The 23,966-nt window shown below is 53.3% G+C and overlaps 1 protein-coding gene across 1 annotated transcript in view; it reads left to right on the plus strand.

Moving 5' to 3' along the window:
- Positions 1-9,649: 9,649 nt before the first annotated feature.
- Positions 9,650-23,966, plus strand: part of NSG1 (neuronal vesicle trafficking associated 1) — a 31,157-nt gene continuing 16,840 nt past the window's right edge. The window contains exons 1-3 of the mRNA XM_059923341.1: positions 9,650-9,787; positions 10,181-10,335; positions 13,915-14,031. Coding sequence (XP_059779324.1) covers positions 10,207-10,335; positions 13,915-14,031 — 246 coding nt within the window. The 5' untranslated portion in view covers positions 9,650-9,787; positions 10,181-10,206. The remainder of the gene's footprint in view (positions 9,788-10,180; positions 10,336-13,914; positions 14,032-23,966) is intronic.

A 23,966-nucleotide genomic window follows, 5' to 3' on the forward strand; every position in this document is an offset into this window, starting at 1 on the left:
TGTTTGCCTGAGTACCTGCAAAGGCTTCTGAGCTGCCCGAGTCACCCAACAAACATGTTGGAAAGTGCTCATTTCCTTGTCTGTCCCTCAGTTTCCCCAACTGTAAAATGAGGTACTGGATTAGATTAGGGTCTCAAACTCAAGTGCCTACAGGGGCCAAGCAGGCAAGGTAGCACAGGTGTTAGGCGGATGGGGGCATGGGGGGGGGTGGGCAGCCATTATCCCTATGCAGCTGATTTTTGCCACATAGGAATACCTCTATTCTTAGATCCCCCAATTTTTCAAAAGAAGGCAGGGAATCTGGATGTTTTGTGCAATCTCCTGGTTTTTCAATATTTCCAATGCAAGCAATTTATTTTAAAGTGCAAACAACCAAAACATATCTGTGTATCTAGCCTAGCCCAGCCTTCAGAATTCCAGTTTGCAAACCTGGAAGCAATGATTCTGAAACCTGTGTGTGCATGGGAATCACCTGGAAGGCTTGTTAAACCAGAGTCTCTGATCCAGCCAGGTCCGGGGTGGAGCCTGAGAATGTGCACGTCTAACCAGTTCCCAGGCAAGACTGCTGCCGCTGGTCTGGGAGCCCCACCTTCAGAATCACAGCCCTGGACTAACACCAAGTTCCATCCCAGCTCTGAAATGCAGGTTCGTGATTCTAGACCCCAGAGTGCGGGCTCTCCTCTCGAGGGGAGGAAGCACCACGTCGTGGATAGGGCTCTGGACAGGAGTTAGCAAGTTCCTGTGATGACCACCCAGCTAAGATGGCAGCACGGAGCAGGTACCCTCCACTCTACCAAGTTTTAATCGTGGAAATTCATGCTTGTGAAATGCTCTGAAAACTCTAAAGGGCTATTTAAAGAAACGCATATGACGTCAAAATATGCACTGGTTTAAGATAAAAAAAAATGTAAAAACATTAAGGAAGTTATTTGGGCTGAAGAGTTTCTGTGTTAGTTTCCCAGGGCTGTTGTAACAAATGACCAAAAACTGGTGGGGGGGGGGGGTGGGCTTAAAACAATAGAAATGCACTCTCTCCCAGTTCTGGAGGCCGGATGTTCAAAATCAAGGTGTCAGCAGGGCGTGCTCCCTCTGAAGGCTCCAGGGGAGGATCTACTGCATGCCTCTCTCCTAGTTTCCAGGGGCTAGTGGCAATCCTCAGCATTCCTTGGCTTGTAGCTGCATCTCTCTGCGCCGTGGTCTCTGTCATTACCTGGCCTTTTCTTCTGTATGTCGCCCTGTGTCCCCTCCTCTTCTTATAAGGACACTGGTCATTGGATTTAGGGCCCATCCTATATCCAGGGTGATTTCGTCCCAAGCCTCAACCAATTATATCTGCAAAGACCCCATTTCCAAGAAAGGTCACATTCTGAGGTTCCAGGTGGACATGAATTTTTAGGGAACACCGTTCAACCCACTGCAGCCCCCTTTCTCCTTTTTTTGATTTAGTCTAATAAATTTGGCAATTTGGATATTTTGCTCACAGCAAGTTGGAAAGAGGTAATGGGGTGACTGGTGCGGATGGTTACTGGCAGCCCCCTGAGGGGATGGAGGCCACAGAGATGTCAATAAATAAGCACTAACCAAGCCCCTGGAACCTGGGGACACTCGGTGTTGGGGGGCTCCCGGCCCTGGGCTCCCTGTCCAGCTCGTGCAGAAAGCTGACCCCATTCTTCAAGAAAGGGTAAGATTCTTTTCAACATCCTTTGTTTTGGAAGACAGGGCAACATACCTTGCACGTTAGAATAACTGTGGTGCAAAATGAGGAAAACTGCAATCTTTGGGAAGACCCACCCCCATTCCCCTGCTGGACCAGAGACCCAGGGGAGCCCGCCTGACAGAGAAGAGGTTATAAATTATGGATGTAAGAAAAAAAATCATGCCACGGCCAGGAGTCCTAGCTCAGCTCAGAGCCTGTGGATCAGCCATGTGCTAATTTCGCTGGGCTGCAACTAACCAAATCCCAGCCCCAGCCTCAGGAAAGGATACATTCCGGACGGAACAGCCCCGTTAGGTCACAGCTGAGCTGCCTGCAATGCAGCTGGGACTTGTGCTGTGTAGTCTCCAGCACACTCCCGGGATGCTGTGAATCTTAGACACTCTCCCAGGGACCCTGGCTCCACACAGCGTGGAATGTATTGCACTCATCCATCTGTGGGCTTTTTAAAAATTCAATAATTAATTCCACCATACGGTGCTACTACTGTTATTAGGATTTGGCCTTTCTCTGGTTCTTTACTTTGGCAAAGGGCTTTTATAATCATTTACCAGCTAAATAATTTAACACGAGTTATTGTTACAGGCTGGAAACCTGGTTCTTAGCTGGTGCTGGGTGATATGAAAATGCTTCTGAACTGAGCAGGGTAAAAGCTGGATGGAATTACCTGGCCCTGGTAATTTATTCCCCAGGTCGTGTGCAGTACCTTGCTAGACCTCAACATGCTCTCCGTAATTTGGGTTCTGATTCATCCTGGGCCATTCTTTTTATTTATTTATTTATTTATTTATTTATTTATTTATTTATTTTTGGCTGCGTTGGGCCTTCGTTGCTGCGCGCGGGCTTTCTCTGGTTGCAGCGAGCGGGGGTCGTTGCGGTGTGCGGGCTTCTCACTGCGGTGGCTTCTCTTGTTGTGGAGCACGGGCTCTAGGCTCACGGGCTTCAGTAGTTGTGGCACACAGGCTCAGTAGTTGTGGCTCGTGGGCTCTAGAGCGCAGGCTCAGTAGTTGTGGCGCACGGGCTTAGCTGCTCCGTGGCATGTGGGATCTTCCCAGACCAGGGCTCGAACCCGTGTCTCCTGCATTGGCAGGGGGATTCTTAACCACTGTGCCACCAGGAAAGCCCCATCCTGGGCCATTCTTGTCTTGGGAGAGTGAACCAAATGGGGGGGGGGGTTGTGTGGCTTTGAAGCTGGAGGGGAATTAAGTTATGGTTCTAGCCCAACCCCCTCATTTTATGTAAGGGGAAACTGAGGCCCAAGTGGGTTGGTGCTTTGCCTAAGGCCACGTTGCTAGTATGACTCCAACGGGTGGCATAAACTCAGGACCAGAGTTTAGGGTATTGAGATTTAGGGTATTCCCCCTCCCCCGTTTCTGGTCCTAAGTGGAACTTGGAGGAAGGGAGGGAGGGGAAAGCAGAGGCAGCTGGGTTCTCCCATCAGCGGGCAAGAACATCTGGCTGGGGCTTGGAGCAGAGGGAGGGAGCTGCAGTTTTGATCGGGAATCTACACTTTGACTAGGTTCTTGATGTGTCCTGATGTTCTTCTACCCACATACCTTCTGAGCATTGTCTTAACGAGCATATCTCATCTCGGCCTCAGTGCTGTCCCCTAAGAGATGGAATAATAGAACTTCACACAGTGGTTAGAGGGGATTGATAGTCAGTGCCTAGAGAGCACTTACCAGTATTCACTGCCCATTAGCTATAGTTGGTACAGTCTTTCTACCTATTATTATGGTTCCTTTATCTGTAAAATGGGTATAACGATGCCTGCCCCCTACCACTTCGGAATTTTTGTGAAGCTAAAAAGAAAAAGAAAAAAGATGATGGCAGAGAAAGTATTTCATCCTCCTCCTCCTCATCTAGTTCTTCACCCAGGAGGAGGGGGAGGCCAGGGGGTAGGGGTCTTCCTGGAGGCTCCAGAGAGGGTCCAGGCAGGAGCAAAAAATGTTCTCCCTTGGCATTTGTATCGGTCAAGATGCCAAGAGGTAGCAGGTGCCCCGCTAAAATGGGATCGTTTGAGGAGGGATGTGACCAGGGGCCCAGCAGCTGTGGTCCGGTAGCCGGAGTGAGCACTGGGGAGCTGTGACTATTCCTGGGTCAGCAGGGAGGCAGGGAGAGGGGCCTGGGCTCCTCCTGAGTGACCTTCCTCAAGGGACACTTCAGGGACGTGGCCCACCTTCTTCAGGGCCAGCCTGAGGGGGCTGGGACGCAGGACCCTATTGGCCAGAGGGCACTGAAGTAAGCCATGGTCTGTGCAGGCCAGACAGAGAGTGGGGCGGCGGGAGCGGGTCTGCAGAGGGCCCAGCACGGCACCGTTGGTGCCCCCAGTGCAGACGGGGTGCCTGGGAGGCGAAGTGCGTGGGGTGGGAGTTCACCCGGTCTGTGAGTTCACCGCCATGGCTCCCTTGGGGGCTGACCCGCCGAAAGCCCCAGGGACAGGTTCTACTTCTCCGCTGAGTGACTGGCGGCACTACTCCTGGCTGGCCTCAGCTTCCCTGGATGTAAAATGTGAAACGAGGGTGTGGAACTAGAGGATTATTCAACTTCTGGAAAACCCTTGATCCCAAGATGCGTCGTCATTTGATCTGTATTTCCTCCCCAGGCAGGACCGTGGAGATGTAGCTTCTGAACTTGAACACCCCCCCCACCCGCCAAATAAAGGGAAACTATTGGATGTTCTCCTTGGAACCGCACGCGCTGCTCCCCTGCCCTCAGCCTCTTCTGTCGGTGGTAGAGAGAGGTGGTGTCGCTCCTCCCTCCCCCTCCCTCCCCGCTGACATGGAAAACCTTGGGGTCAATAGATATTCTTTTAGGTTCCTTCCGCCGGACAGTGACGTTCCTTGTCCTAAATATTTTTCTACTCTACCGTCCTTGATTTTAGGGTTGGACAGGTTTGAACGTTTGAAAGCAGCCTGCGTTGTGCAAGCCACAGGAATTTGGAGCTACCAGCATCTTGGAGACAATTACCCAACCAAAAAATTCAACTTCTGCTGACTTTACGTGCATCGATCACACAGAATGGCAATGCTCTGACCACAAATCCAAAAATGGGATTCCAATGGGAAGGATTTTAAAAATCATCTTTTCTTATATCCCAAATCTTGGAGCTGAGAAAAGGAAACCTTTGTGATCACTCTCGTCATTTTGTAGACGAGAAAACTGAGGTCCAGAGAGTGCCACTCCCCAGAGCCCCATGTCTTTCTTGCTCACAACCCCTGACCCCCACAACCCCGCCAAGGTCAAGGGCCTCACAGCCAAAGCGAGGTTGATCTTAGAAACATTTGGGGAAAATTAGGAACTGCTGAGTGGTTCATTAAGACTCTACAGGCAGCAACAAACAACCCACCCCCCAACTCCCCCCCCCAAGACTCCTAAAACCCCAAATACACATACAGTTCTGTTTAAAAATGTAAGAGGTCACCAAATGACTTGGAGCCACATAATCCTGTTTATTTAGTTTCTACAAGTATAAAGAAAGGAATAAAAATATCGCTCATTCATTTCTTAACCATTTACTGAGTCCCTAATGCACGCAGAGGGTTAGGGACTACAAAGGTAAGTGAAACACTAAAATCATAAAAATCACTGTATTTATGATTTTGTCTACACATTATACATTTTACAATAAGGTTTGGCATTTTCCAGAAATGAGCATTTGCAACAGGGTTAAACCTAGGAAGGAGAATGTCTCAATGATGCTATGGGCCACCTTGCCTTCAGCTTGAATTAGACCGTGAATTTTCTCACTACACACTTGAACTTGGCTTTACAAACCTAACATTTCAATGTCTGAATCTACTGTGAATGTAAGATGAGTGGATGCCTACTCCATTTAACATATGGTTCCTGTGTACTAGCTGTGCACCAGGCCCTGTTCTAGGTACGGGGGATGGAGAAATGAAAAATATTTATTTTGCCAGAATTTGCTCCTGTGCTGGGGATCAGGCTGGTTATGGGGAAACCTGCCGGGTGAGCCCAGAGCCTGGCCTGCCTCTGTCCGGCACTGTGTGGCCTGGGACTAGGAATTTACTTCCCTGAGCTACAAAGATGCTCCTTAGGACCTGGGGAGGATCTCCTTAGTCACTCTGAGCACTAACCCTACACTCGTGACATGCCTCTACCACCTCCTCCTGGCCTCAGCATCACTACCAAGAAGACACTGCAGGGTACCTAATTAGAGGTAAAGGCCATAATAAGAGCCAAAGCTGGCACTGTGTTGGTTTTTTTTAAATATCATAATAGCTCATTTGAGTCTCACAACACTGTGATGGAGGTATTATTATTATTCTTTCCATTTTATAGATGGGGAAACTGAGGCACAGAGAAGTTAAGCAACTTGTCCAAAGTCACACAGCTAGAAGCGGGAGAGAGGATTGGAAATCAGACTGTGTCACACTGTCTCCTGCCGTGGCAGCCTGGGCTCCAACCAGTGGGACAAAGAAGGTCGCCGAGAGGCTAGGAAGTGGAAATGACAGGGTCTTGAGTGTTGGGGAGCAGCAGTTGGCTGCCCTGCCCGGTGGAAGGTGGAGGGGTGGCGGTTACTGCACTCATCTGCGCAGTGATGGATCTGTCCCTAGAAAGGGATCATAACCCTAGAAATGTCCCTAAAAGAGTCATCTAGAAAAACCAAATCCGTGTCAAAAATCCTGTGAATCACTAGGAGTTACAGATTGCTGGTGCTAGGATGAAACTGGGGTCCGAGGGAAGAGCATAGTGTATTTCACAAAGATTTCACTCTGTGGACACTGTAAAAACACCTTAAATCAGTTTGTCCCACAACACAGCTTCATCGGTCCCCAGTTCTGTGACTGTGGCCTCTTCAACCTCATCTCTAGCCAAGACCCTACCCTGCCTGTCCCAGAACCATCTACAACCCTGAGTTCCCCAAATCACTGCACGCTTGCAGGTTTGACGCTTGTGGTAAGCTCAGTGGTGGCCGCCCAAAGACGTCCAAATCTAACCCTCGGAATCTGTGAATATTGCCTTATAGGGCAAATGATGTGATTACAGATTTTTTTCTTAAACATTTTTTATTTATTTCATGTATCTATTTATTTATTTATTTTTGGCTGCGTTGGGTCTTTGTTGCTGCGTGTGGGCTTTCTCTAGTTGCAGCGAGTGGGCGGCTACTTTTCGTTGCGGTGCGCGGGCTTCTCATTGCGGTGGATTCTCTTGTTGCAGAGCACGGGCTCTACGCATGCGGGCTTCAGTAGTTGTGGCACAAGGGCTCAGTAGTTGTGGCGCATGGGCTTAGTTGCTCTGCGGCATGGGGGATCTTCCCAGACCAGGGCTCGAACCCGTGTCCCCTGCATTGACAAGCGCCACCAGGGAAGCCCCGTGATTACAGATTTTGAGAGAACATTATCCTGGATCATCCCAGTGGCCCCAAAATCCAATGACAAGTGCCCTTACAGGAGACACAGAGGAGAGGAGGGGGCAGGGCGATCACGGAGGCAGAGACTGGAGGGATGCGGCCACAAGTCTAGCAATGCCTGGGGCCACCAGAAGCTGGCAGAGGCAGGAACAGATTCTCCCCTGCAGTCTCTACAGGGAGTGTGGCCTGGCTGACCCCTTGATCTCGGACTCTGGCCTCCAGAGCTGTGAGATGATACATTTGTTGTTTTAAGCCCTCCAGTTTGGGGTAATTTGTTACAGCAGGCCTGGGAAACTGACATCTGCCTACACATGCATCCCCACCTGGGAGACCTTCCGCCCACTCTGCTCTCCCTCGGGTCCCCCTGGAGAATTTCATACTTTGCCCACAGTCTCCTGCCTTCTCCCCCGGCAGTGGACGAGGTCGCTCCCACTGGCGGGCCCTCTGCTCCTTCGGAAGCCTTGCCATTTCATTTCCCTTGTCCATCAGCTGCTGATGGGGGGCGCTGCGTGTCTTGTGCATTGCATTGTCCACGTGTGTGCCCTTCACCGAGTCTGGTGCGGCCTGGGCACCCACAAAAATCCCACACAGAACGAAGCTGCAGAGTCCCAGTGACCGGCACCAGTCAAAACCCAGGACAGCGTGAAAAAGCAACTGGCGACTGTCCCCTGCTGTTTCTGGGACACCAACCATGGGCCATACTTGTCTCTGTCCTCCTCAGCTGACAGAGCCTTTGAGGGGGAGAGGGGTCCACACAGGGCCCAGGAGGCCCACCCCGCAGCTCCCTGTGTGGGATTCTGACTGCATTGTTTGTGTGTGTGCGTGTTGGGGCCTAAGATGGGGACAAAGCTATTCCCTCGGTGAATGAAGCCCAGAAGGTTTCTTGTGATCTGTAAGCTTAGTCTGGCCAGGGACGCACCTAAACCAGCACCTGAGCAGATTCTAGCTACTCTTCCTCAACTACTGCAGGAAGTAACAAAGCGTCAGGGGGGAGGCTCCCCTGGTCCCCTGTAAGAACCCGGACCACACACAGATGCCTTATCGCTGTACCAGTCCTGCGTTCAAAGGGCCTTTGCCAGAAGGATGCTGATGCCAGGCCCCCAGGTGCCTGCGTCTGGGACACCGGCCCTTCCTGGGCTGGCCAGGGGTCGTGTGCGCCAAGAGCCTGGGTCCTGCCAGGCTGCCCTGTGGTCAAAGGCTCACGTGGACCCTGCTGAGGACTTGGGCCCAGTTAAGAGAAATCCAGGCGCCTCATCTGCTTGTGCCCTCCCGGGGATTTTGAAATCAAGGTGCCCATGGCCAGGTTCCTAGACTGACCTGGTGGCCCAAGGCTCAGCAGGGAGCGAGGGAATAGTGTTCCTGTTCTCTAGCTCTATGGAGAGGAGGTTCTGCCGGGGTGGTCCTCTCATGGCTCTCAGGCGGCAGATGGAAAACGCTGGGTCTCAGGCCATCAGCCACGCAAAACAGAATCAGGCAAAGGGTGTCAAAGTGAGACTTTGGGGGATACCTACTCTGTGTCCTAGCAGGGCCCCAGCAGGACACAGGGGCCTGGGAGGTGCCCTTTTTCCAGCAGCAGCCTTCCTTCCGCACCTGGTCTTGTTCCCCGAAACCCCGCAGTTTCTCATCCGGGGAGCCCTAGGCTAGGGCTGGTTGGAAGTCTATAAAATGGGGCCCTAATCTGGGCAGCTGCGACAGTGGCCCCGCTGGGGGGAGAGAGGGCCAACGGATCGGGTTAGAAACCCGCTTCTTCGTTCCAGGACGCCCCTTCTCTGCGCCCTGGATGATCGAGGCTGCGGCTGCCGGGAGCGGACCCCAGCTTTATCTTCCGACCAGACCAGAGAAACGCTCCAACGCGTCAAGCGAAGCGCTCTCTTTACCCTGGATACCTTCCCTTCCGCTACCCTGGGCGTCCCCCCACATCCGGACACCGTCCCCAGCTCTGGAGAGCGCTCCCTCCACATCCTGTACCACCGAAAAACTCCCCCCTCCATTCCCATCCGAGCTTCCTTTCACCAGGGACACGCCCTCTTTTTGTCGCCCTCTCCCCAACCCAGCCACGCACTAACCAGACCACGCTCTGGTCTCTGCCACCGCCCACCGCCTCCTGGAACCCTCCCCCCCAGGACCCTTCCCTATCCTTCAGGACTCCCAGATTGGCTCGGCTGCAAGGGGGGCACCTTTTCCCCCACTTTGGGGGATCGCTCCATCCCTAGGATCCCCTCGCCCCTCTCTCGCTTCGAATCGCCTTGCGCCCCGGCCGCCGCCCCGGGGTTGCGCAGCCTGCACCTCTCTTTCCCCCATCCCCGGCCTCCAGCCCTGTGGCGCCCTCCCGCCGCTCCGAGCCTCCCATCCGGGGCGCGATCCCATCCCCCTTATCGCCCCCCACGCCGAGGTCCCGGCGACTGGGGGGTCCACAGGGAGCGCCCCACTGCGCCCGCCCCGCGCTTCTTTGTGCGGCCGGCGCGCGCGCGCTGCGTCAAGGCTGCCGCCGCCGCCACACGCACGCACTCACCGCGCGCAGTTAACCCCCGGGAGCGGCAGGAAGGGAGGTGGCGAGCGGGGGGAGGGAGCCCAATCGCGCGGCGCCCCCGCCCCGGCCCGCGCGGCGCCGCCTCTGCCATTGCTGTGAGCGGGAGCGGGCGACGCGGAGGCTCGGAGTGCGGTCGGAGTCCAGACCTGCCGGAGCCGGGCGTGGGGTGAGTGCTGGCCGGCAGGCGGGGCCGCGGGGCGCCCGGGTTGGACCCTTCCGCCGGGGAGCCGGGTACAGGGCCGCGCATCTCCCCAGGTGGGAGGGACAGGGGTCCCTGGGCATGTCACCGGCGCGGCGTCGCCAGGACCGGGGACGCGTCTAGACCCGCGGGCAGGGGCGGCGCCCCCTCCCCGGCTGCTAGGCGTCCCTGAGCTCGGCGCTTTCGCCCAGCGGGTGAGTCCGTAAATACACAGCACCCACCCCCCAGCCCTCGGGCCGCGACCTCTGCGTCCTCACGACCCCTCCTCGGAGACGAGGCGGGGGCCGGAGAGCTCGCCGACGCCCGGGACAGCGGTTGGGTCCTGCTCGCGGTGACTCCCGCCCGGCCCTCGCTCCGCAGGCGTCAGCCTCGGGTCTCCCGGAACCATGGTGAAGTTGGGGAACAATTTCGCGGAGAAGGGCACCAAGCAGCCGCTGCTGGAGGATGGCTTCGACACCATCCCCCTGATGACGCCCCTTGATGTCAATCAACTGCAGTTCCCGCCCCCGGATAAGGTGAGAGGCCCCCGGCACCCAGGACCGCCGGGTGCGCACCCCCAAATCTCGGGTGGCGGCCGCAACAAAAGAAACGCGCCGCGTGCGCTGGGGACGCGAACTGGGGGCGGGCTCGGGCGATGTGGAGGACGCCCCTCGGAGGACCACGTACCCGCGCGGGATTCTGGATCGGGTGATCTGGCTCTCCCCCCACCCCCGCCCCGCCTTAGATGACAGCTTCTTCCTGACAATGGAACGCGGTCGCGGAAAGGTCCTTTCTTGATTTTCGTGGGACTCTTGTCCGAGAGAGGCCCCTGGCCCCTCCACCTACAACCCAGCCCCGCTCGTCCTTGCCCCGGGGTACCAGGGGCTCTGGTTCTGGGGTGAGCCCAGGAGTGGTACGGCTGCCCGTCGTGCCTTCCCGGATGATGCAGTTTCAGCCCGATTTGCCCCTTTGGGGTGGAGAGGCCCCTCTCCTTGGCCAGATGGGCCCTCCCTAGGGGCTGAATCCCCCTCCTTACCCTCTGCGCCCACCCCTCCCACATCGGCGGTAGATGTGGCAGGGTGCGCGCTCCTACACCGCCTCCTTCCTCTCTTTGTTCCTTTTGTGAAATCTCCAAATAAGCACTCGTGCTCCTCAGTATTAGGGTAACTGGGGACAGCCATTCATCATCCTCCCCTTAAAGTGGGATTTTTTTTTTTTCTTTTTGTTGAATTTAAGGAATCCCCTCTTTCTTGAATACCGCCTGCAATCAAGTAGTTTCTGTGTCCATTAAGGGCAATATTTTCAAGAATTAACATTAAAAACGTTTAAACGTCTAGACAATTATATAGTAAAACTCAAACCTAAAATTATCCACACACATCCATTCTGACCACCTTGCTGCTTTTTAAAATCATCCCAGCCACGAGGAAGCACACTCTGTTCCCCCAAGTGTGCTGGCATTTATTGTTTAATTTAATGCCTGGCAGGGAGGTTCTGACTCAGGGCTTGTCGTATATTGGGGCATGTTGGTGATTGCTGGCCGTGGGGCAGGGGTGGGGATGAGAGACTGTCCCTGCCATGGGTCCTTCCTTTCTGCAGGATTCCGTTATTCCCATGGTGGGCCTTTTGATAGCCTTACTCAGCTCCCCAAAGTGGTTTTGATTCCCCCAACTCTGTTGTCTGTGTTTGGGTAGGAGAGCAGGGGGCAGGGGCCAGAGCGATGCTGGAACAGGTGTTTTATTTCAAGAAAAGAGGATCAGCTGGTCACACCTGTGCACCCGGGTCACGTGGGGCCACTCTGGGGCATTGATGGTCCAAAAGAAGCTTTGTGGGAGGGGCAGGGCTGCCTGAGGACTCGGCTTCCGCCTCCCCCTTCCCTGTCTAGGTGTCAGACTTGCCCAGTTAGCACAGCCTGGCGCCACCGTGCCCACCTTCCCCTCCTGCCTCAGCCTGTGCCAGGGACACTGCATCCCCAGGCAGCACCTCCGTCAGGTGATTCCCTCCACTCAGCCTCCGCTTTCGTCCTCAGTCTGTTCCATTCCAGAACCGTCTGGCATATAGTTGGCTTATACCAGGGAGGAGGTTTCAGGCAGGTATGAAATTCTGGCCAACCAATCAGGCCATCCGGGATAGCCTAAGCAGCTCTGAAGGTGACGAGTCTCCCATCCCTGACATGCTCCAGAGATGCTCCAGAGATGGGCATTCTAGCAGGGAGTGATGGTTGGGCCAGATTTCTGAGGTCACAGATGAGGAAACCGAGTCTCCAGGAGTTTATAGGATGTGTGCAAGGTCACTCGGCTGAAGGCTACCATCCTCCAGAATGTGGAAGCTCTGGCGGGGCCCCTTGCTCTGCCCTGCTTGCAGCCAGACTGCACTCTCACGAGACATCTCTTAACCCGAACAGCGACAACGTGTTGCTCCCAGCTAAGGTTCAGGGAGGTGATGTCACCTGTCCCAGGGGACACGTGTCCGAGGGCAGATAACACAGTTAAGGTTGTAAATAGAATGTGTGCCGAGCGCTGAGGTTCTGAGGTGCAACAGTGCCAGTAGTCACAGAGCTGGTAGCAGCCTCGGGGCCAGTCTCAGCTGACGTGTTTGAATGCTTATTACTCACCAGGCACTTGTCTGCATGCTTTATGGCTTTCAATTACTTCAACGCACTGACGTTAGGAGGTAACTACCACTGTTACCCCATTCTACAGATGTGGAAATGGAGGCACAAAGAGTTTAAGGAACTTGCCCGAAGTCACCTAGCCTGTTAGTGGCAGAGGCAGATGGAATCCGGGCTGATGGGATCCTGACCGGGTCCCCACTGGGCTCAGGGTCCCACAGCTACTCAGGTACAGTTGGGGTTCGAGGATGGCAGGGTGAGGCCCAGGTGCTGCCCCCAGAGATGGGTGCCCCCAGGGTGGGCACGCAGGCTGTCGCACTGAGCGCAGGGAGAGCTGCATGTAACGGAAGGGAGGAGGGAGGCAAGAGTGTGCTTTAAAGGGGTGTGGCCCTTGGATCACTTTTCAGTGTCGCATGGCGTGGGCCACTTTCTTCCTGAGGCTGGGTCTGGTGTCACAGCTCAGTCTGGGAGTGCCCACAATGTCCTGAGTGCTTGTTCTGCCCTGGGTCCCACCATCACGGAGGGCAGTGTGTCCCCACGCTGTGGTTCACCCAGTGAAGGGCGTTGTCACTTGGGTGAGCAAGAGGGTGGGGGGCTGTCTCTCTCCAGTCCAACTTCCTGGCTCCTGCTCTGGGGGGTGGGCATTTGGCGACTAGACACACATAGCCCCTGGACACTGCTCCCGGACGCCTCACCTCCCCGTCCAATGGGGACAGAGAAGGAAACAGCCCTGGCAACGGGGTGTGATGGGGTCAGTGATGGTGCGGAGAGGCTGTGAGCATCCGAGGGTGGAGGCTTGAGGGGTGGGTTGGGGCGCAGCTGAAGCTGGCGGGGGTGTAGGGAAAGGGCTTGCCCGGGGCAGAGGCAGAGCAGATTTCGTGGTTGGAAAAACATCTCCCACTTCACAGTGGAGAGTGGAGGGGGGACAGAGCAGGGAGACCCTTTAAGGGCTGTTGCCAAGACCAGGGAGAGAGGAGGATGGTGGGGTAGCGACAGACTCCCCAAGGTCGATTTGCTTGAAGGCTGGCTGCCTGCGCCTTCCTAGTGCTGGAGGGAAATAGTGCCCTTGAATCTTCTTGTTTTACCCGTGGCGGCACATGAAGACCAGTGAAAAAATCAACGCATCCTTCCCACCACCTGGGCCGATGAAGCTCTGGGCAGCGAAGGGAGCATCAAATTAGGAGTCAGGAGCCCTGCTGACTACTCTTAGCCCTGCCACCTACTAGCTACGGGGCCTTGACCAACGTACTTAACTTCTCTGCCCCTCCGTTATCATTTTTCCCTCCTGGGGCTGCTATCAGGATTACTAATGGGTAATTTCTCTGAAAGTCTTGGCACAGAGGAGATTTCTAATAAGTGGTGGCTGTTCTCATTCTTTCTGTGAAATGCTTCCTGGTGAAATGGTGACTTTGAACGAGGGTTTCCCCTCCTGTCCTCTCTGGACAGGTGTGTCTGAATGTATCTGGCTGTACTACTGACGGTTTGCTTCTGTTTCCTGGGCAAGGTGGTCGTGAAAACTAAGACTGAATATGAACCTGACCGCAAGAAAGGCAAAGCACGTCCTCCCAAGATAGCTGAGTTCACCGTCAGCATCACCGAGGGTGTTACTGAGAGGTTCAAGGTGAGTGGCCCTGGAAGCGGATGAGATGCTGCTTTTGCCCCCAGGAGGGGTCCGCTGAGCTGCAGAGATGACCTGTGGAGTGATGGGAACAGGACGAGACACCGTTACGGGCTGACCCCAGATGTGCAAAATTGACCTTGTGGTTTTTAAAATTTCTTCTTTCTTTCCCTTAACTTCCAAAATGATCAATATTACTTAGTTTTAATAACGGGGAAGACCCATCCCTAAACTTTCTTTTAGGCAAAGGTTATAAACATATGACAGATCACTTACCAAACATTAAAATCCCTTCAGTTCCGGGAGGAGGGCAGACAATAACAAAAGGGCAACCCATCGCACTTACTTAGTGCAAGACCCAATCGGAGCCTTGGCATGTGCAGGCTCAGCTAAGCATCCCTCCCCAGGAGGTCAGTACTATCCGTGTAACCTATTTTGCAGATGGGGAAGTTGAGGCACAGGGTGGTCTCAGCTCTACGTGGCAGGACCAGGAGTCAGAGGTGGTCCACTGCGGAGCCCCTGTGTTCACACTCCATCTGACAGGATGTGGAGGGGTGGGGCCTGGCTGGCCCTGTACATGGGTTGCTGGAAGTGCTCACTTCGGGGAGGGAAACCTTGCTCTGGACCATTCTTCAGGGAAGAACAACTGCTGAAAGGGGCGGGATTGCAGCCAGGCCTGGGCACAGAGCCTTCTTCCCTGAGTCTGGGTGGCCTCTGAGGATGGAAGCAGCTGTGTTGGTTGAGGAACAAGTTAGGATATTGATCTTCTGGAAACTTGTTCTTTGGGAAACATGAGAGATGGTAAAATGGAAGCCCTCACCTAGATTCAGAAGGGTGATGTGGGAGACATAAGTGGGTCACCCAGGCCTTGAAGGGTGGCCTTGGCTGGCTCCCTGGTTGCCACCCACGTGGATGTGTGAGCCGCGTCTTTATGCTGGGTGCATGGGCACCTGCCCACCTCCATGCCCTGCAGTTTCCAAAGCCCCTTTGCATACTGCATCCTGTTTGATCTCCATGACAAACCTGTGAACTGGTTAAGAGATGAAAGTGAAGCCCAAGGAGTGAGGTGGCCTTGTGGGGTGATTGGGGATGCCAGGGCGTAATGTGACTTTACATCCTTCCCATCACTCCGTGCTGCCTCCCTGGGCTGGGGGAAAACCATACAGGGGCCGGCCAAGCCAGCGGGTGCCATCAGAGTCGTTGCCGTTTGTGTCTGTGGGGTGTTTACTTGTGTTAGCTCATCTAATCCTCCCAGCAACCCTCCCCGAGAAGCAGGTACTATTGGTATAACCCATTCTATAGATGGGGAAGTTGAGGCACAGAGAGAGAGGCCTGCATCTGTGGTTTCTGTTGGTGGCCTAAGGAGGGTGTATAGGTTGAGATGCTCTTCTGGTGGCTCCTGGCTTGGTAATTCATCCGTGTTGTGAGGTTCACGGGGGCCAGGTTGGACTGACCTAAGGTCAGTATCTCTCTCCCACTCTGGCCAGCTGCTTGGCATGTGCCTCATCTGCTGCCACTGGCATGACCTGCCCTGTCCACACCCGGGGATCGACCCCTGGCTGAGGCAGAGGTGACCTCAGTTTTAAGGTCATGATAGCCATCATCCCGATGGCAGACACCATCTGGATGTCTGAGCGTGTCTGGGTTTGTCATCCCTGACTTGAACTCTGCCTCTCCTGGCCCCAGCATTTTGGGTGTCCACAAAGCAGGGTGCAGTGTGGCACTTGAACAGCTATCCCTTCATCTGTTGGTTGCATGCCAGGCTGTGTCCCCACCTCTGGGGTCCTTTGTTGGTGCTTTTCATGCACGCTCACCTGATGCAGGTCCCCAGGTCCCTTGTTTAAGGCATGGGTGACGCACATGGGCCATCAGGGCTCTCAGCAGCCACAGCTGGGCCTTTGTGTGGTTCCCTGGCTCTGGTTGCCCGGAACCTGAGGACCCAGAAGATCCGTGCCTGCCCCAGTGGATCGGGCTGTGGTGGCACAAGTCCTGCCTTCTCTGCTCCCACCTCCTGGGATGTCTAAGAATGTCTAAGAAGGTGGTATATGCACTTGGTGTTCAGTGGATTATTGCAGTGCAGCGGCCATGTCCCCAGTTCTATACATAAGCCAGGCATGTCTGTGCACTTAGATCTGTGGCCTCCCTGTGATTCACAGCCACCCTGAAGGGGGCCTCATTGCCTCTTTTGCAGATGGGGTACTCCCCATGACTCTACCTCTGAGGCAGCACCCTTCCTCACATCTCCTGCCATACACACCTCCCTATGGGCCCCAACTTCCAATTCCCAGACCCCGTTCCCCTTCCATCACCTTCCAGTGCCAGCTCAGATATCACCGCTGCCATGAAGCCTCCTGGGATTAACCTCATTCTCCTGGTGTTTCCACCGCCCTTTGTAACGAGGCAATAACAGCATCTAACAGTAGTGGAGTGCTCCCATGAGCCAGATGCTGGGTCAAGCTCGTTATGCTTATGATCTCATTTTATACTCAGAAACCTCATGAGGCAGGCACCATTATTATCTCCATTGTACAACTGAGGGAAAACCGAGGCGGAGATCTTGAACCCAAGCAGCCTGCTCTTGGCTGTAACACCTGAGGTCCGCATGACTTCTGGAGGACACATTTGCATGGGATGCTTTCAGCCCCAGGCAGCCTATTGCGCTGCTGGACTGTTCTGCTTCTAAGAAGCCTTTTCCTTTGTTGATTCAAAACACTTCCCAGTGACTGCTGCCCTGTGGCCTCGATCTGAACACAAGTCGCCCTCCTTCACAGCAGACTTCGGATATGGGGGGGCCCACGTACCCCGAGTCCTCCCCCGTGTAAGCATCATTTTTCTGCCTTCCTTTCCTTTTATGTCACAGTGACCAGACCCCTTTCCCTGGCTCATGCTTCTCTCTGGGTGTGAGGCCTGTGACCTGGTGTCCCAGTGAGTGGGATGAGTGTCCAGTGGGGTGGCCCTGGTAAGCAAAGGCCCCCTGACCTGAGTTGGTGACCTGGGGGAGAGCCAGAGCATAGCGCCCCCTGAGCCACCGTCAGGCAGAGTGCAGGTGCGGGGCTCTGGGTGCAGACAGAACTTTCCAGCCCCTCTGTGTCGGGCAAGAGAGGAGCTCCCTGATGCCTCCCCTCTGGTGCTGGACACATGTGCAGTGACAACTCCGTAAGTCAGGGGATGACTGACTGGGCTGTTGGCCCCAAGTGATGGGGACTTGGTGAGATTTCCAGGGACCCTCGCTTGTTGGGTAAGTTTGATGGCAGCTCCTGAGGGAGCCCTCTCTGGGCCATGAGTGGGTGTGAGCCCTTTACAGGTGATCACACATTCAGCAGGTGACCCGCCCAGGGTCCCACAGTCAGTGCGAGGGGACCTGGCCAGCTTGACCCAGAGGCCTGTGGGCCTGAGTCGCTCAGCTGAATGACCTGCGTCGTGCACACCTCCTGCCTTTGCTCCAGGGCCCTCCTGAACAGGAAGCTGGTTTACCGGGCTCCCTGCGTGCCGGCCGTGGGGTCTGTGCGTGGGAGGTGGCCTCCAGGTGTGGTCTGGGGCCACCTGTGTTGGAATCACCTGAGGTTCCATTTTAACAGAGAGACCCTGGCCCCCGGGGACGTGGATTGTAACAAGCTCTCCAGATGATCCTACGGAGTTCGTGACCCTTTACGGGTGGGCTGCTTTCCAGCACCAGGACGGGGCAGGCTCAGGAGGGCTGGTGCCTTTTGGAAATGCTAAGGGTGCTGGCCTTTCTGGAATGTTCTCTCGGCCTTTTACTGCCCAGTTGTGTTTCTGCCATCTCTGAATGCACGCACACAGTGAGGCGTGCTTCCGTGGTGGGAGACGTCAGCTGGCTGAGGGCTGGGGGCTGTCTTTTGGACAACTGGGATGCGTGTGGGCAACGGAGAGGAGGACCTACACCCCTGCCCCCCATCCCACTTGAGGGTCATCACAGCTGTGGCTGGAACAGAACCTCTTCCTCACCCTGCTGGTGATGGGGCAGCTTCCATGTGGCTCCCCAGCCCAGCTGTCTCCTCGTTCTTTTTGGCTCCGTGTGTGAATCGCAGAAATGAAATCGTGCCTTTCAGCTGTTGAAGCAACAAGTAGATAACATGTCCCCCTTTTGTCTGTAATTTGTGTAGTTCAGGAGCGAGGTGCCGCTGCTCTGCTCCTCATCTTTATGTACCTTTAGATGGCATCCTCGAGATGAGATGTCTTTTTGGATGTTGCTTTATGATTATCACCCGGGGATTAATCTCTTGGCTGCGAGGTTGCTAGGCTGGTTGCTAGGTAACTGCTGGCTGGGGAGAGGGTTTTCTGAGGCTCTGCCACACTGGGATTGCTGGATGAGTCACCCAGAGGTGGCCCGAAGTCTAGGCTTCCGAAGAGGTTAGTGTCAACGAGGAAAGCAGTTGTTTAATTAATTGGAGGTGTATCTATGCCGAGAATAAACATGGGCCTGAGATGTTTCTCAAATTAACGAAACCTAAACAGTGTTTTAATTGCACAGTCCCCCTCACCCATGCAGAGCGGCGTGTCGCAGTGCTGCTGAGGCTGCTTCTTAACGCTTGGAGGATGGAGGGGCCATACTTAGGCAGATTAAAGGAAGGTTTATGCTTGTGGCTGCCGTGATGGAGGGCTGCTGACGCCTCCGACATCCACACATCGTCTCCCTGTGAGTTCAGGGTTCGGGCGAACAAGCCGCGCCCCCTTCCCTGGTGCCACATTGCCTTCGGGGCTTTCAGAAATTCCAAGGTCAGCCTTACACAGTTGGTGCAGGGCTAGGAGAATGTCCTGGAAGGAGAGACCAGGTTTGTTTGAATAGTGTCCATGTGCTGCATTGGGGGTCCCTTTGCCTTCTGTCAACAAATGAATCTGTGGGTGGTTTGTATCTTTTCTCACATCCTTAATGACCTTGAGCTTCCTAGGTGTCCGTCTGTTTTCCACCCTTTCCAATAATCCCCTGGTGTGTTTCAAGATGCATTTGTTAAATATTTATGAACGGTGGCACCGTTGCCTTGGCACTCAGCAGTGGGCGTGGTCTTTGCAAGGTGGCACTGGGGATCCTAGAAATGCATCTCAACACTCTGTCACCTTCGGCAGAGCGTCATGCAGGGTTCAGCTGCCCCGTTTTGCGGTTTCCTGGCCCAGCTAGAGAGTGGGAGCTTTATCTAGAATGGAATAATTAAGTGGGTTGAGTCATCTGGGGGGTGTGTCTGTATGTTCATTTTGTGTGGGTTACCGAAAATATTTAGTGCTGTAAATGCTTGGAGATGTCAGGATGCATCTTATTTTTCCAAGATTTTTTTTTTTTTTAACTGCATTACTCAGCAGAAAAGCACATTTCTTTTCCCCTCCCTCTCGAGGGTGGGAGGGCAGAGAGAGCGCAGTAAGGATGACCCAGCTGCCATCGACCCAGTGCTGCCTGCCTGGGCTCTTAGTAACAGTCTTCAAGGTTGATCTTACTGTCCTAATTTTGGAGGTGGGGAATTAATGTCAGAGAGGAACCGGCCCAAGGTCAGCCGGCTAACTGGGGATAGCAGTAGGATTCGGACCCACATCCACCTGACACCGAGCGCGCCAAGCTCTACTTTCCATACCCACAGCTGCATGGGGCCCGCGGGGTGACTCTCCCCTGCTGCAGATGCCCTAGTTCCCATCCCAGCTGGGCAGTGACCCCCGGGAGGCCCCCCGGCAGGAGAGGAGACCCCAGGCCAGAAAGAGCAGATGGGAACACAGCAAATTCAAGTGCCCATCGAGCTCCTCGTCTATGAAACAGGGTGACTGCTAATTCCCAACTCGTGGTGAACATTTGGAGAACAGGTATAAGGGCCAGGGCCTTGTAAGTTGAGTGGCCATGTAATTTATGGCCCAGACCAGGACACTTTGGAGAGTGATGGTGGACCCTGTGCATTTGGGATGCCGGGGCAGTAACTGTCAGCCAGGGCTGTCCCGAGCGTCTCGGACACATGGTCCCCTCCTTATAACCTCCTTATAAAGTTCACCCCGAGGCCCATATCCTATTTGCTGTCCATTCCTGGCTGTTCTTTCCAGAAAACACCCCTTGGACCCCTCTTGCGTCTGGGGCAGGGCTGCTCTGGCTTGGGCTCACCATCTCTTCCAGACCCCTGCCACAGGCCGGCCTCCTGCCTCTGGCCCTTTTTTTTTTGGTAGTAAAATATACATAATATAAAATTTACCATTTTAAAGTGTTCAGTGCCATTTACTACATTCTCGGTGTTGCCCAACCATCACCATTATCTATTTTCAGAACATTTTCAATCACCCCCAGAGAAGACCCCATACCCACTGGCAGTCACTCCCCATTTCCCCCTGCCCTTAGCTCTAAGCAACCACTAATCTCTTTTCTGTCTCTATGGATTTCCCTATTCTGGACACTGCATATAAGTGGAATCATACAATATATGGTCCTGTATGACTGCTTCTTGCACTTAGGATAATGTTTTCAAGGTTCATGCATGTTGCAGCATGTATCAGTACATTATTCCCATTTATGGCTGAGTAATGTTCCATTGAATGGGTAAGACTACATTTTGTTTATCCATTCATCCATTGATGGACATTTGCATTGTTTCTACCTTTTGGTTAAGTGTGAATAGTGCTGGAGTGAACATTTATGTACAAATTTCTCTGTGACCACCTGTATTGAGTTCTCTTGGGTATGTAACCAGGAATGGAATTGCTGGTTCGTGTGGTGACATTATGTTTAACATACTGAGGAACTGCTGTTTTCCACAGCAGCTGCACCATTTTATATTCCCACCAGCAATGTACAAGGTTTTCACTTTTTCCATATCCTCACCAACACTTGCTACTTGTTTATTTTTTTATTATAGTCATTCTAGTGGGGGTGAAGTGGTATCTCATTGTGGCTTTGATTTGCATTTCGTAATGGCTAATGATGTTGAGCGTCTTTTCCTGTGCCTGTTGGCCATTTGTTTATCTTCTTTGGAGCGATGTCTATTCAAGTCCTTTCACATCTTTAATTGGGTTGTTTGTCTTTCTGTTGTTGAGTTGTAGTAGTTCCTTATATGCTCTGGATACTAGATCCTTATCAGATGTATCATTTTGCAGATATTTTCTACCATTTTGTGGGGTGTCTTTTCACTTTCTTGCTAGTGTTCATTAATGCACAAAATTTTAAAATTTTGGTGAAGTACAGTTTATTTTTGTTGCTTGTACTTTTGGTGTCACATCTAAGACACCATTGCCAAATCCAAGGTCATGAAGATTTACCTCTATGTTTTCTTCTAAGAGTTTTATGGCTTTAGCTTTTATATTTAGGTCTTTATTCCATTTTGAGTTAATTTTTGTATATGGTGTGAGGTCAGGGTCCAACTTGATTCTTTTGTGTGCAGATATGTAGTTGTTCCAACACCATTTATGGAAGAGACCGTTCTTGCCCCATTGAATGGTTGGCACACTTAGCGAAAAAATCAGCTGACCATGAACACATGGTTTTATTTCTGAACTCTCCCTTCTATTTCATTGATTGATATGGCTGTTCTTATGCCAGTCCCACACTGTTTTGATTACTGTAGCTGTAAGTTTTGAAACTGTAAACTTTGAAATTGGGAATCGTGAGTCCTCTAGCTTATTCTTCGTTTTCAAGATTGCTTTGGCTATTCATTATACCTTGCAATTTCCATTTCTACAGAAAAAGCTGTTGGGATTTTGATAGGGATTGCATTGAATCTGTAGATCAGTCTGGGAAGTATTCCCATCTTAACATTATTAAGTCTTCCAATCCATGGTGTTTTTCCATTTATTTGGGTCTTCTTTACTTTCTTTCAGCAACGTGTTATAGTCTGCAGTGTACACATTCTTTCACTTTTTACTGTAGGCGATCAACAGTAGTATAGTAAATCCCGTGACTGTCACCAATGCAAATCACAAGTGTTCTTTGTATCACACTGCAGGTGTTGCCAAGATTTTGGGAAGTGTTTAGTCTCATCATTCCTTTGAAATCACAGTATTGTAAGATCTTGTTTTTTTGGTGTGTTAATAAGGAAGCACATGCATAATATATCACAAATGTACATTTTTGCAATATTTTGATAATAGTATTTCAATATAATTGGTTTCTTTTTCCTGTGTGTTGTGTCTTATGCATTTTAAGCATGATTCTGAGAAGGATTTATAGGCTTCACGTGGCTGCCAGAGGTCAGTGGCACAAACGTGGTGGAAGCCCTGCACCAGGCTCTCCCCTGACCCCAGCTGCTCCCACACACTGTTCCTTAAAGCCCACTGCCCACAGCAGTGGGGTGAGAGTCGCCGTGGGGCACCCGCCAGAGGACACGGGGTGATGAGTACAAATCCCTGTACAGTAGCTGTAATTTCACCCCACTGTGTCCTGCTTTAGAGTTTTTATTGACAGCTGCACAAAAGTGATGTCAATTTAGGGACCATGTAGTATCTGCTCTAACACACACACGTAAATTGGTGGCAAACATCTGTCCTTCAGGCAGCTGGCGATGCCTCCCAGCGCTGTGAGAAATGCTCATTTGGGACATAATAGAGGGGCAGCCGCCTTCTGGAATCCCGCAGCGCCCAGGAACCGTCTGGGCTCCCACCTCTTGGTGTGGCACACGGGGTCCTTTGTCACCCGCCCGTGCCGCTCTCCTGCAGGACATGTGATGCTCCAGCCGCACTGGCTGAACACACTGTGTCCTGGGTGCCTGGGGCTTTGGTACAACCTCTCTCTCCCTCTGACTACAACACACTTTCCCGAGCTTCCCTGGAGCGCTCCCCATCCTTCTAGATGAGACACCCCCTCCTGGACCGCTTCACCGCATGGGGGGTTTGGCCTCTGCTCCCGCCTTCCCCTCCTGGTTCTCACTCTGTGCTGTGATGAGTTAACACCACTCGGCAGAGACCAGGGCTGACCCTGCCGGCCAAGGTCACTCCGTGGTGGCCGGGAGCATCCACCAGCTACTGGGGATTCCGTCGATGGAGGAAGGCAGGGCCTTGGGGACCAAGGCGCTTTTGCCTTTGTGGGCCCTTTCCGCCTTAAGAAAAAAAGAACGTCTTATGACAGTCTTGGACTAAAGATGAATATAATCCAGGCTGGATTCGTTATTTTTTTTTCTGGTTTTTAAGCAAAAGTTAAAACCATTTTCTGGGGTCACTAAAAGCATCGCGGGCCCCAGCACTGGGTTTTGTGTGCCTGATAGAGATGTCGGCCCTGAAACAAAGGCCCTGCCTCTAAGGAAACACCCTTCCGCCAACCAAGGGCCTCCATGGCCTTCATCCCTGGCCTCCAGGCCCACAGCCCCGCCCGGAGAGGACAGCGGCAGGTTTGGGTACTGCCCGTCCACCCGGGTCCCGGCCTCCAGGGGCCCCTGGAGGGCAGAGCTGCCCGGGGTCCTGCCCCCTTCCTGTGCATGATCATTTCCTTAATAAAACCCAGCAAACTGAATTTATGTTCCACTTGATGTGTAGATGCTCCGGATTGGCTCCTGGCACCCAAGGGCTGCCCTGTAAGTCCTCCCTGGGGGATGGGCTACCTGCCAGCTGCATCCACCCACTGACTCATTCACTCCTCTCCCTCTGCCTGTTGTGTGGTTTCAGCCCTGCCCGCAGGGGCTCGGTCTATGGGGAGATGGGCTTGCAAGGAGGTGAATTAGTTTCCTGGGGCAGCTGAGTGGCTTCATTCTCTGACAGTCCTGGAGGCCAGAGGTCCTAAATCAGTCTCGCTGCTGTGCTTCCTCTTGCAGCCTCTGGAGGTGTGCGCCTCGCATTCCTTGGCTTGCAGCTCCTCCCTCCACCTGCAAAGCCTGCAGCACAGCATCTCCAATCTCTCTCGGCTCTGTCTTCCCATCGCCGTCTCCTCTGTGGCAGATTCGCCCTCTGCCTCCCTCTTATAAGGGCGCCTGTCATTCCACTGAGGGCCCCTCTGGATAATCCAGGATAATCTTCCATCTCAAGATCCTTGA

Source organism: Balaenoptera ricei, chromosome 5 (genome assembly GCF_028023285.1).
Source record: "Balaenoptera ricei isolate mBalRic1 chromosome 5, mBalRic1.hap2, whole genome shotgun sequence".
NCBI classification, from domain to species: Eukaryota; Metazoa; Chordata; class Mammalia; order Artiodactyla; family Balaenopteridae; genus Balaenoptera; species Balaenoptera ricei.